General features: G+C 37.4%; 1 protein-coding gene across 3 annotated transcripts in view; it reads right to left on the bottom strand.

Annotated features, from left to right (window-relative positions):
• The window catches only part of dennd1b (DENN/MADD domain containing 1B), a 142,391-nt gene that overhangs the window by 18,895 nt on the left and 110,199 nt on the right, over positions 1–13,297 (bottom strand). For 2 of the 3 annotated variants that reach the window (XM_015049343.1, XM_015049344.1), the window contains 4 exons: positions 8,275–8,365; positions 5,491–5,531; positions 2,559–2,594; positions 2,130–2,186 (listed from right to left, as the gene is read on the bottom strand). In XM_015049343.1, coding sequence (XP_014904829.1) covers positions 2,130–2,186; positions 2,559–2,594; positions 5,491–5,531; positions 8,275–8,365 — 225 coding nt within the window. Of the gene's footprint in view, positions 1–2,129; positions 2,187–2,558; positions 2,595–5,490; positions 5,532–8,266; positions 8,366–13,297 lie in introns of those variants that run through there. The other variant, XM_015049345.1, reaches the window with a different exon arrangement.

A 13,297-nucleotide genomic window follows, 5' to 3' on the forward strand; every position in this document is an offset into this window, starting at 1 on the left:
TTAAAAGCAGTGCTGCATTAGTAAAAGTTAAGGGTGGAGATGCTTTAGTTCTCAATCTATGATTGTATTTTTTCCAACTGGAAATATGTCAAAATAGCTGAATTTGTTTTTTTTGCAAGCGTAAAAAAATCCCTGCAAAAAAACTTAGGGATTTTCTTTCAGCCAGTCAACTGGCAGTGTGCAGCAACAATATTGGGAAGGAGCAGCGCTGCGCTACTCTACTCATTCTGGTACTTTTCAGACATCTTTAAAATGTCCAAGTAAACCTGAAACCTGAGAATATTATTGCCTTTTTTGTGTTTTTGGAGAAGTAAATAATAAACGCTAATTGAAACGGTTTCTATGGATTACAGGAGGACAGAACATTAAACCAAACTCATTCACTAGTGAACAATGTTACCTACTCAAACTGTTTTTTTTATCATGAAAAACAAGCCCAAAATTTCAAACACAAAGCTAATCTTCGATTTTAGATTAATGTGAGAAACTTAAATAGGATAAGTTCTACTTCTTACAGTGAAATATTGTATTGCTGAATTAATAATACAAAAATTATAATTTTTTCAGCAACAAGGCAATTCAAGGTGGTTTCCAAGATGAAAATATGAAACAACAAACAAGAAACATACTGTATGTTCATCATCAAAAATCCATCCATTCATTTTCTTACAGCCTTATCCCATTGGGAGGGGTGTCGGTGCCTATCTCCAGCTGACAACGGGCGAGAGGCGGGGTCACCTTTACAGGTCGCCAGTGTCATCAAAAGTCATTATCATAAAATATTGGAATAAAGACTAAGATCAATTTATGCTCCAGTTATTTCTAATCAAAGGCAACTCTAAACAATGGGTTATTAGTCTTGATTTGAAGCATTTTTGCAGTTCTCTGGAAGAGAACTGCAAAAATGCCAAAAATGCCAAAAATGCCAAAAGGGCACAAACGTGATATTTTCACAAAAACTAAAAATTCTAACCCAAAGAATGGAAAACCCCTTCAGAATAATCAACAAGAGTTAAACAGGGTCCATCTGCTCCTCACTAGGAAAGCTTCACTTCTTGATCTCATATTTGGAAACACTGATTTATCAACTGATTCATTAGTAATCAGTTACTGCAGCTTCCACTAAAAAAGTACTGAGGCAAATCTCAAATTTTCCAGAAAAAACTTTCCCAATTTTTTTTTTTAATTTCTGAGATTCATCTAAAATTTTCTGTTTTGTCAAACAAATTTTAGACTTTTCAAACTCAGAATTTTCCTTGTTCGATCTGTTTTTTTCTAAGAATTTCTGATGTTTTTGGCAGAATTTTTTCCCCCTTTGTACAAAGGCCCTGATGCACCATATCACATAGTACCTCATAATATTGTGATTAAAATTCTAAGTCCACATCACCTAGCCTATTCTCAAGACATTTCTATGCTTATCTTCATATTTTAAACAAATGTCTTCAAAGATTAAAAGCACAGAATATTAATGATGCACCTTACACACATTCTTCATGCTCTCATATCCCTGGAGCCAATTCAAAAAGTGCAGCAGAGACTCTGTGCAATCACAAATTAATTTCTCCTCTGAACGAACATGAAAATCTGCTTAACTTCAAAATCAAACAGATTTCTGCACCTGTGTTTGCCTCCACCGAATGTGTTTGTGCAGAACGAAGCGCACGCCTCGTGTTCGTCATCATTGCCCTCTCTCCTCGCTTCCCACTGACAGATCAAACTGCTATTGCCTTATCAAATCCATCAGGCTTATGGAAACATACACCTCGTTACATTAGCTTTGAGGAAATCACAGGCTCACTGATGAAATATGCAGACAATAAAAGAGAAAGAAGGGCTGGGGTTTCGGATGACATGACAGGCCATAGCCAGAGGGGCGCTAGTTAAAAATGTACAGCCCCGAACAAAGCGCTAAGCAGGCTTCAACAGTCATTAAAAGGCCCCTACGTCAGAATCACACACTCCATGTAAAGCAGCCTTCTTGTCTGTTTCTATGAGGGAGGCATGTGTCTGTCTGCGTGCCTCTGAACAAAGTTGTGTACGCATGTGTGCGTGTGTGTGTGTGTGTGTGTGTGTTGGCATGCAGCGCAAACTGTGTCGGAAAGGTGTGAAGGTGCATGCCGGCTCACCCTTGCTTTAAGTCTCCCCTTAATGTCCCGAATGCCCCGCTTGGCATGAACCTTGGCCTAGGAGGGGTGAAACACACACAAACACACGCAGACACAAAGACAGATTACTAATCAAAACATGTCGAATTAGCATTCTGCTCTGGTTTCGTGTAACATCAAGAAATTCTTTGATCCCTGTGGCAAAAACACGCAGACAAAAGGCTGGATGAGAGAGCCTCGCTCGCTAACAGGAGGCGATAACATGAAAGGGCACCCTGACCACCTATTATACGGCGTACAACGCCACAGCCAGCCGTGAACAATGCTCTTTAGCTACATTACCAATTATAATCAACATGTTTTTCAACATACATTATAACATTCAAGAGTGCCACTTCTTTCTGTGGAAAAAAAAAATCTAGAACTGGAAAAAAAACAAGTATTAAATACCTTTGACACAGCTGTGTTGAAAAATGCTCCTCCTCTCTGTGACAAAAAAGAAAACAATATTCAGAGATTTGAAGATTTCACATATCGACTCACAAAACCAGGCTTTCATACATGGACAAAAATAGGGGATTTTAAAGGATGTTATGGACTTTATTACTTTCGGTGTCGTCACACAAGACATAAGACATCGCAACACGTGTGCAGGCCTGATTGACAGCACTCAGACACCAACCTGGCTCTGATTGGTTATTTCTGACTTGGAGCGGTGCATTTCTTCAGACGACAATAGTGGATCTGTCTCATATTACACTGTCATGATGTGGTGACAGTTTCAACAAGTATGTTAGACAAAACCCCCCCAAAACATACTTTTTTAAAAGTTACATACTGCATCTTTAACAGCCTAAACTACAAACCAACAGACACTGAAATTGGCTTTGGAAAACTTTGAAGTTGTGCTGAATCAAACTGACTAAAGCCTGCAGCTGCACCTATTAGTGCATGTGGAGAGGAAAATGTCTGTGCTCATATGGCTCATCCAAGGTGAGCTCAGCCGATAAAAAGACCCAGTTAGCTATTGTTAACATGCAAAAGGTAATTTTACCAAGACAAAAAAAAAATATAAAAATATGTTTTCTGGTGATAATTACTAAACACAAAAATCTGTTATGGCTTCATTTAGAAAAACACATTTTATCATGAATTAAAACTGGAAAGTATCTGAATCTGAAACATTCGATAAATAGGATATCTCAAATGTTACATGAGCCAGCTGAGTTCCCCTGTGTGACATTTAGATTCCTCTATTGGCAGAAAGGCACTAATTAAAGTCTAAATGGGTAAGGAAAAGTACTTCTGCTGCATTATTATTACTAGAAAAATGGTTCCACTGAACAAATCAACTTAACACGCTCATGTTTAAGTTTTATAATGTTTCCTAAAGGTGACTAAAGTTTCATTTCACTGTAAATGAGGGGTTGGATTGTGTTTTGAATTGATCTTCCAAACTGACCATTAAATGATTTGGAATCCTGAAATGTGAGAAACCCACATGAAACTTGAAAATAAAGTTTTCAAAAGATCTGAAAACTTTATTTTCACAGTATGACCATGATTTACAAACGCAATCAAAAACATAGATGACTATTTGCCACCTGATACACAATGCAGGAGGTGGAGTTGAGTCAAACATGTTCCAGAGATACAAACTAATAAAATGATTCAAAATGATTTTTGAGTCTAGGATGACATGCCGACTAAACGGCTTGGATATATTTAAGGCTCATCAACATAGAGATATCTGCTTTAAAAGCCAAAAAACAGGATGTTGGTGCAGAAACGTTCCTGTTTTTATTTGAATTAATCTGCACTTATAGTGGATCTGATAAACTGGGTTTGAGAAAGGTTTTGTCAGCAGCAAAATATCAAATACAAAAAAATAGCAGCAGCGAGGCACTAATCATCTAGAAAGGGATTAAAAATTGGCCAATTTTCTTTTGATCAACAAGTCAAATATCAAAAAAATCTAAAAGTTTATTTTTATTTTTACCCAAAATACCAAAACAGAAGATTAATCCTTTTTTCAGTCAGTAAACATATTTACAAGACGCACAAACTCTGGAGAATCTTGCTTTTAAAAAATACAAATGTTGGACAAGAAAAAGCCAGTTATGTCTCAAGCTGAGATGGACAGATGAAAACCTGGAATAGGATTCAGAGAAAGAAAACGACCCAATATGAGGCTCTTTCTAAGTTCACTGATGGATTAAAAGGCATCAGAAATACAATTTCAACCTCCAGAACTGACTTGCTTAAACTCCTGATAAGTGTTGGACTTTCATGAGCTTGATTCAATTGAAAGTTTAATCACACAGTCATTAAACATCCTATAGAGTATTTAATAGTTAGTTTGCAGAGTGAATTTAGTGCCGGTGTCAAAGATAAAAAGCCAAAATTATTCCAAGCTAAACTCTGACCAATGAAATTATCAGATATTTTGAAAATTCCTGCAAACCTCTGCATCGCTCAGTCATATTGCAGGAACAGCAGAAAATGGTGCTGATAAACTAGAATAAACTAAGCAATTCACAGCATTCAAGAGCTTTTTATTAAAAAGAAGCCTAAAGGAGTTATGGAGGGGAATGTATTTCATCCTCTGAGTTGGGAAGGCTGACATTATGGTGCCCAATCTGTTTCTCTGTGTCTTTCTTCTTTTCTCTCAGAGTTGCCGTTTTCGTCTCAGTTTGGTCTTTAGTGTAAGCACAAAACGCCGACTAAACGGCTAAACAGAGTAAATGGCAGACAGCGTTTCAGAAGTTGGCAGAAAGAGAGGAGGAGAGGGGCCGAGGTGAAGGCCTCTCTTATAGATCCCTGTCAGTCAGGAAATGTGAACTTTAACAAACCTTTGAAGAGCACTCTAGAGAACTAATTCAGCCTTAGCTGACGGCGTGGGGAGATAGGAAGGGTGAGAGACGGGGGAGGAATCGGGGGGGAGGGGTGACAGAGATGAAAAGGGGGAGAGAGATAAAGACAGATAGATAAGGGAAGGAAAGGATATGAGGGAAGGGCCCAAAAGAGATGAAGGAGGAAGAGATGTATGTTCTTGGGCTGGTTCAGCGGCGTAACGCCTGTGTTTGCTGCCAGATCAACATGTCATGTCGGAGGACGTCTTGTCACGTCAAATCGCTTCTGTCTTCCTCCCTGTCTGTATCCAGTGTCCTGCTGCACGCGCCGCTACACACACACACACACACACACACTCCAGCTGGATCTGTACGTTCAGGCAACCCCTTCATTCCAAAGGCAACAGCAAGACTTCAAACATTGAGCTGTGTCAATCAGGCCTTCAATTAAATATAAGTGGAGAGTAAAAATGAAACACAAGGATCCCGGCGAGAGAAGCTGGATGCTGCACAGGACGTTGTGTAAATACCTTCACAGTGTGCATCCACTGCTGGTAGGACCTTGAATTACCTGAGGAGACGGGGGGGAAACCAGGGATATGAATTAATCACCGTTTCATCAGAAGCTCGCTGTTTTCAGGATGATTCAAAAGCAACATTATAAATCACTATGAGCAACACTCAGACCCAGAAAAACAATCCTAAATAAACTATAGTTTAAAAAGGTTTCAGGACTGAATGACTTACAGAGCTGTGAAAGAACATTCAGCTCTTATATTTTTAATATTAATTGTTCTTTTTTGCCACATATTTGTTTGACAAAAAAGGTCGTCAAATATAAACACCATCCAAAGACAAGTAAATACACAATGCAGCTTTCAAACTATGATTGCCTTTATTAAAGAAAAATAAATATCCAAGCCAACCAGGCTCTATGTGGAAGAAATTTCCCTCTAAACTTCATAACTTCCACAATGTGTTTGTGATTCGAAAAAAACACACGCGTCATTTGAAACACTTTTTTGTGTATCTGTGGTTTATCTTTGTCTGATGTTTTGGGTGATCACAAAAGTCAAAGTGTGAAAAAGTAAGAATAAAATAAATGTTTGGTAAACCTTCATCTTTGGGAGTTAAAACTTAACACAAATTGTGGCAACCATAAAAGTTGCATTATGACATTTTGTTGAGAATCCTCTAAGGCTAAGAATCTTTTAGAAAACCAAACCACTGGGTTGTGGTGCTTTGCTTTCAGTTTCTTTTGGTGCACACCTTCAGTTTTTTATTTAAGAAGCAAAAAGAAAATTACATCCAAACATTTCCGTACTTAGCTGCACAGGGACAACACAACTGTTACATTATAAATCAAAATATGGAAAATGAAGACAGATAAAGATTTTGCTAGGATTTTCCCTTAAACTTCTTTTTCAGTTTCGTAGAAAAGGATTTTTCTGATATCTGCGCCTCTTTGTTGTCAGCATGAGATAAAATTTTGATTCTGAATTCAAACAGGAATCTGAAAGGAAACTCTGAAAGGCCATGCGATCAAGGGCAATGTTTTATTTTAGTTTTCAGATGCATTTTTCATTCTTGCACTAAAATTTAACACGGTTTTCCTTTTTTGCCAGTTTCCACGAAATCCACCAAGTCATGCTCTCAAAGAGAGAAACCTCACACATTTCTGCTTTGGCTTTCAGCTTGGCATTAAATACTGAACTTGTACTCAAGGATTCCTCTAGCTGTCGGGGCAGGCATGACATTTGCAAAGCGCAGCATTACATTGGGTACGATTATTATCGGGAACATACATTTCATAGCAGTGGTGCTTATGTGTGCTATAAATGGCACAATGCTGACTTAGCAGGAGATTATTTACATATGCTTTATGCGTACAGAGATGATGCAGGAGTGCTGTTTACTCAAAGCCATGCATCTTCATACACCGTAGAAATGTGAAGCAGAAATGCAATCCAGGCACAAGCCCACATATTAGAATATCATTGAAAAGTTAACAGATTTCTTTAATTTAAATGCAAAAAGTGAGACTGTAGCAGAGTGATACATGTGGATGTTTTATAATATGGTCATCCTGATGATCCTGTGACAAAGGCCAAGAGCCAAAACGTGTTGGTCTGTATCTTCATGTCACCAGATGTTGGAAAAATGAAGTTGCACTGAAAATTTTTGGCTGACTTGAAATCTATCCAGCTGAGTCAATGACATCTCCGAGGAGAAAGAAAATAAAAACGGTTACTGATAGAAAAACTGGGTCCTCACTTAGTGATGTATCAAAGTAGTTTAGTGAAAAGTTAAGTGGAAGGAAAAAGTGTTGTAGATGATAACTGTTATATGATAACTACAGCTTTGAGAGGATTGTGAAGCAAAATCCTTTCAATATGTAGCAATCTGGGCCTTTTTAAAGTCAAAGAGTATTGATACTGCAATTCATGAAAAAGTGTTCAGTGCATATACTTCATAGTACAAGAGCAAACCTTCAGTAGGCTGACAGTTCTGAATTAAAAACATTTTTCCTTTGGTTTTATGTGAAATATTAACTTTCTTAAATTAGAATTTTGGGATTTCATGAGTTGCAAGCCGTAATTATTTAAATATGTCACTTTGTGTTTAAATTTTTCAACTCAGTAAGTTAATTAAAATACCCTTTTCTTAAAAAACTACTTTATTCAGATGTACTTTATACATATGCAGGTATGTACATGCATATATGTCAATAACATGCTTGTCTTCATCAAGACTCCGACACTTGAAGACAGATCAGCATCTTGAACAAAGTAGAGCGTTACATGCTGGTGATTCATAGTTGGGCCCAACAAAAGACTCAAGATCAGCTCTGTCATTTCAACTTCTTCTTCTTTCCCAAAAAGAGTCAAGATTTCCAGGAGCTTCTCAGGATAAACTGAGAAGTTTGTGGCAAATTTACAGTGGCATTGTTTTTAGCTAATTAAGTCAGTGATAGTGATAGATGTTCATTTTCACATTTCTGGTGTCAGAACTGAGAGTTTTGAGCAACACGACTGAAAAACCAGGAGTTGATTTTAAGACATTTGTGGCTCACGATGCTAACTCAAGCATCTTAATGGGTTTTACATATTTATTTCGATTTTTTTTAAAGCTTTACTTGGTTGAAAACACAATTTCTACTGCAGTAAAAGTGTTAAACATAACTCTTTTGGTTTATTTTTCTTCCCCTCCCTGTGCTTCACATGAACAATAGCACAGCAGCATCAATGAGGTGCAATAAATATGAAAAATAAATACAGTTAATCTTATTGGCAGACAAGTCTGGCACTACTCACTTCCACAGAAGCCCCCCTCTGTGATCTCTTCTTCAAACACATCGGTGAAGCCGCGGCCTGCGTTTAATTTGGCCAGCCGTCCGTCGATGAACTGCAACCATAAATTACAACATGCTTATTAAAGGAGTGGAGGGGAAGCGGGAGAGGGGGCACACTCACATATACACAGATTCAAACACTTGAGCCTCAGAGGGGTGTTATTAATCCTACCTGAAGGAAACTACATCCAGAGATTAGGTGGGTTTCCAGGTAATAGGGATTTGTTAATATGGAGCAGATGAGGGATTAGAGCTGCAGTCTAAATTCTGCACACTGTCTGAGACATGAGGAAGTTTCATTTCCTCCCTTTGTAACACGGAGCCCACTAAACTCCACGTCATAAATAAGCACTTAACAGCCGAGACAGCTGCACGTTTTATTAGCTCAATGACAAACAGCACATTAATATGTCACAAAATAAACAATAACAAACACTCGTCGAGTTAAATTAATAAACTAAGTGCATTTTTCGGATAAAAAAGCGATAAGAGTTTGCTTGCATCAGAACCTCTTTAGAGCATTTTGGACCATTATAAATAATCTGCTGCCACACCAGGAGTAGTTTAACTGTATATCCTGGCAAAGCTGGATTTTAATACGATGCTTTTACATAGTTATTAACAATGAAGATCTTCCTAATTTAATAAACAATCATAGGAATCCCCATGTTAACCGAGTCCAAGTTCCCCTTTACTGGTAATGTCTCAATATATTACTGATAATGCTCTGGGAAAATGGGTAATAGATCATCTAGTATTTTTATAAACTCTGAATAAAAATAAAGTCCCTTAGAAAAACAGAAAAGTTAACTTTCAGAAGTCATATACATACATATGACTATATTTATATTTTAATATGATCTTTGACACTTGAAGCATATGCAGAAATATTTTCAGTTGTAGCCATGTTTTTTTGTCTAAGTAGGTGGAAAAACAGGTAAAAATGATGCAACATCATAATGAAAATAATTACAATTTATGCAAAAAATCCACATGTGCTTTCAAGGCAAACTTTTTTAACTGATGTCATTAATTAGTGAGATAAACCTTCAACCTTCCAAACCCTATTTAACTTTTTTAATAACTAACAAATGGCACTATAGTCTTTCAAGAATAATAAAGAAAAACTTGACAGCAACATATTGTCAGACCACTTTTTTTTTTCTTTTTTTTTTTTGTTAATGCAACAATCCTACTCCTCCCCCTTGTGTTAGCACGTCCGCAGTGTAACACCAGTACAGCCTGTTCTTGGGTGCATGTCCTCAGGGACAGCCTGCTAACTAGCGACCGACACGGCTACCCGCTCCTCTGGTCAGGAGAGCTGGAAACTAATCATTAGATCATTTTAATGAGAGGTGAGACTGCAGACTCCATCGGCTGCTCCGCTACATGGCTGGTCCAATTAGCGGAGATAATCAACCCAAATCATCACCTCGCCCGAGCCTCCACTTAAACACCCTGCACCCCCACTCAAACCCCGGCCAGATTACCTGCCTCGCTGTGGGCCTTAATTGGACATTACTCAACAATGGCAGGCTGTGATCACAAACATGTAAACCACCACTAAAAAAAAAAAAAAAACATCTGCATGAGCAGAAACAAAGGGGAGAAAGTCATTTTCTCTGTTTTTAGAGAGAAGAAAAAGCACTTAAAATTTTAAGACCATATTGGGGTCAGATTTATTAACACGAAATACAGATGATTTTAGAATATTGCAGTTTTCAGATCTATTTAACTTTTTCCTCACCTAACAGCCACAAAATTCAATGCATCTCACTGTCTTTAATTGTAAAATGGAAGGAAAATATGATTCAATATCTCTACATTTCTCTTGCAAAATAGCTTGCTGTTAGCTGTGCATGCTACAACTATTATCTTTGAACAAATTCTCCTATTTGAGGCAAGAATCTCCAGAGTTACAATGGATCTGTTGATTAAAGCCATGCTGGCTCAACCTGTCAGATTATCAGTTCGTAGTTCAGTACTTCCTTTTTCGGATGGCGCATTAAACTCCATCAGATGTTCAAAGCTTGTTGCGTAGCTTAGCACTGCTTTAAAACTTGTCCGAAACTTCATCCCTAATCTGTAGCAATGCACACCAAACTTTTCATATTTTTATTTTGAAAGAAAAAATAAAAACAGAAATAAAAACCGTGTACTATTATTCTAGCACTTCTAGCACAAAATGATGGTTGTGAAAAGGTTCAAGGCGTATTGCTACGTCTGCAAGGCACCGGAATGGCATTCTCTCCCTTAGAAGCTCATTAATATTACCTTAAGGCTAAAGTTTAAGCTAAAATTAAGGTTACATTCTACAAAGTCATGCTGTGAAAGCAAAACTCTGCCCCCAAACAAATTTAGAAAAAATTCCACCAAGGTGGGCGGAGTCAAGATACATTGAGGGGCGTGGCCAAATGTGGAGCAGGACAGGACAAAGGAAGAACAGTTACCAACTTATGCACTTTATCGCTATATTTAGCAATTATTTAGATCCCTGTAGTATTTTTTTAAAAGTGACTAGCAACTAATTTAGAGACTTTTTCCTGTTACAAATATGTCGACATCCTGTGAAGCAACTGACCAGTGAGACGATTTCATACCCGAACGTGGGTCTGCAACATAAATGCTAACCAAGCTGTGCTGTTATAACCAATAGGAAAATTCAGTTGGACTAGCCACTGTTCAACTTAAGGAGGCCAGATCTGACATTAAACAAATGTACACAAAAATGTCCAAATTTAGACAGAAAGACAAAGATAGCACCTTTACAAACCTAGTTAATTTGCTAAAAAAATTTGCTTTGGCGATTGCAATTACAAATCCATGCAAAGGTTGTGAATTTAACAAAATCAATCTTCATTACATGTTGTAAAGGGACTTTGTTTTAACTTGGTAAAAAAGGGGAAAGTTATTGATCCTGCAGCTTTTGTCTCAGTTTGTTTGGCCTATAGTTTGCATAGCCAGAAATGAAGAATCGACAGAAGTTCATTTAGAGCGACATGAATGTAGAGCCTAAAAGGAGTCCAAACACTTCCTTATTTGAAGAGTCCCCATGAGTAAAGACTACAACTAAGGAGAAAGTGGCAGCTGTTGACACTGCAAGATATGTTAGGAGAGATGTCAATCAAGCACACAGGAAAAAAACCCCCTCAAAATCTCATGAGGCGTGGATGGAAACATTTAAAATCGACTGTACTAAAATCTGTTCAGTGGTGCTACATGCTTGTTAACTCTATACTTTATGGAGGAAATGCATTAAGAGATCCAAGATTTATGTAAAAATTGGCTTTGCTATTTTCAGCAACTCTTTCCAATACTGCCTTGGCAATTCTGCTCATATACACCAAAACTGAATAAATATACATATAGAAGACTACTGGTAGTAAACCATCTGGGTACAAGTGCCCCTTCAGGCTCTTGCAACAAGAAGAAAAGGGTTCATTTACTCCTTCTCTGTTTGCATAATATCCACATGACAATCGAAGTGTGCTTGAGAGCCTGAGTGAGTGCAGGAGCTGGAGACGGTTGATAGGAAGCAGGTTAATGTTGACAGATGTTCCCCCGCATTCCTTCTGAAGACTTCTCCCACTTGTTCTGTTCTGAACAAAGATGGACTGCTTGACCGAGTGGAGGAAGAAAAAAAGAGCCTGTGTGTGCAAGAAGGTGAATATGTGACATTTTAAGAAGCATGTGGCCTCTGTGTGTGTATTTTAGGATTAGTGTAAAGACTATTACTCAGAAAAAAAAGATAAAATTATTTATGATTTAGGTTCTGGTTTTCTTTCAGCACACCACTCCAATATGCTCTTTTTTTTATTATTGCTTTATAGGTCATGTAAACTCATAAGAACAATGGTAATTTAAGCATATGCTCTCTAACATTAATGTAACCAGGTGTACTGCAAAGTAAGATGCAAGTAAAATTTGTCTTGTAAAAAGACAAACTCTTTCAGTTAACTGAGCAATTTAACTCTCCAATTATTCATAATGTGCTGCAGATTTAGATTAACAGCTCCGTGCTGCTCAAATGAGGGGACTGTTACTTAAACGGGTAATTTAAAGGGAGTGAAAAACACTTGCAATCAATCAAAAAAGTACATGTAGAAAAGCAATTTCCTGCTAAGATATGGTAACACCTCCACCTCAGGTAACACTTCAGAGGTATTCACATGTGGTTTGGACTTTTTAATGTGGACTGAGGTCAACAGAGTCCAACAGTATGGTTTAAATTTTGAAGGTTTAAAATCAGTAAGGCCAGGAGTATAAAATCCCAGACTTTGGGTATTGTTTTGAGAATAAATAAATGAATAATTTACAGTGAATTTGATTTTATTCAAGATGTATGGAGTTCCACTAGAGAGCGGGGTAAATTATTGAAATGAAAACAGATAAAATCTATTAAATATGAGACTGAAACAAGATTTACTAACGCTTTGTGCAATGCAACGTTTGTGGAAACTGTTCTATTTTCAAAGTGCATAAAACCCAACAAACCTGCAGACCTTCAAAATAAAAATACAGTTGAAACCAGAAGTTTGCATACACCAACAGACAGCTTTTTCACTTTCTGAAGCAAGCTTCTCTAATTTGATCAGCTAGCGTAATCAAATTATTTCTATTTGCTAAATGCCACAATAGTTGGAGAAATAACATGTCAGATATTTAATTATTAATTTCTTCAAAATCAAAAGTCCATTTATATTTTCTATGTATTTGGTAGCACTGTCTCAATTGTAGGACTTGGATCAAATGTTTGAAACATTTTTTGCACAAAAACATTCATAGATGATAAGATTTTAGTTTGTACAGTTCAGACTATTTTGAGCTCCTTCCAGAGTGTTTTAGGGCATCTTGTCGCTTTAAATAAGCTGCTGTTGGCCACGCCCTCCCAGCTAAACGTTTACACTCTCATGTGAACATGGCTGCAAACAGGTGCACAATTATACAACCTTACATCTTTGAAAAGCATAAATAGAGCCTCCTGC

The sequence above is a fragment of the Poecilia latipinna genome, unplaced genomic scaffold (assembly GCF_001443285.1).
Source record: "Poecilia latipinna isolate Pla-1442-1.1 unplaced genomic scaffold, P_latipinna-1.0 Scaffold941, whole genome shotgun sequence".
Lineage (NCBI taxonomy): Eukaryota > Metazoa > Chordata > Actinopteri > Cyprinodontiformes > Poeciliidae > Poecilia > Poecilia latipinna.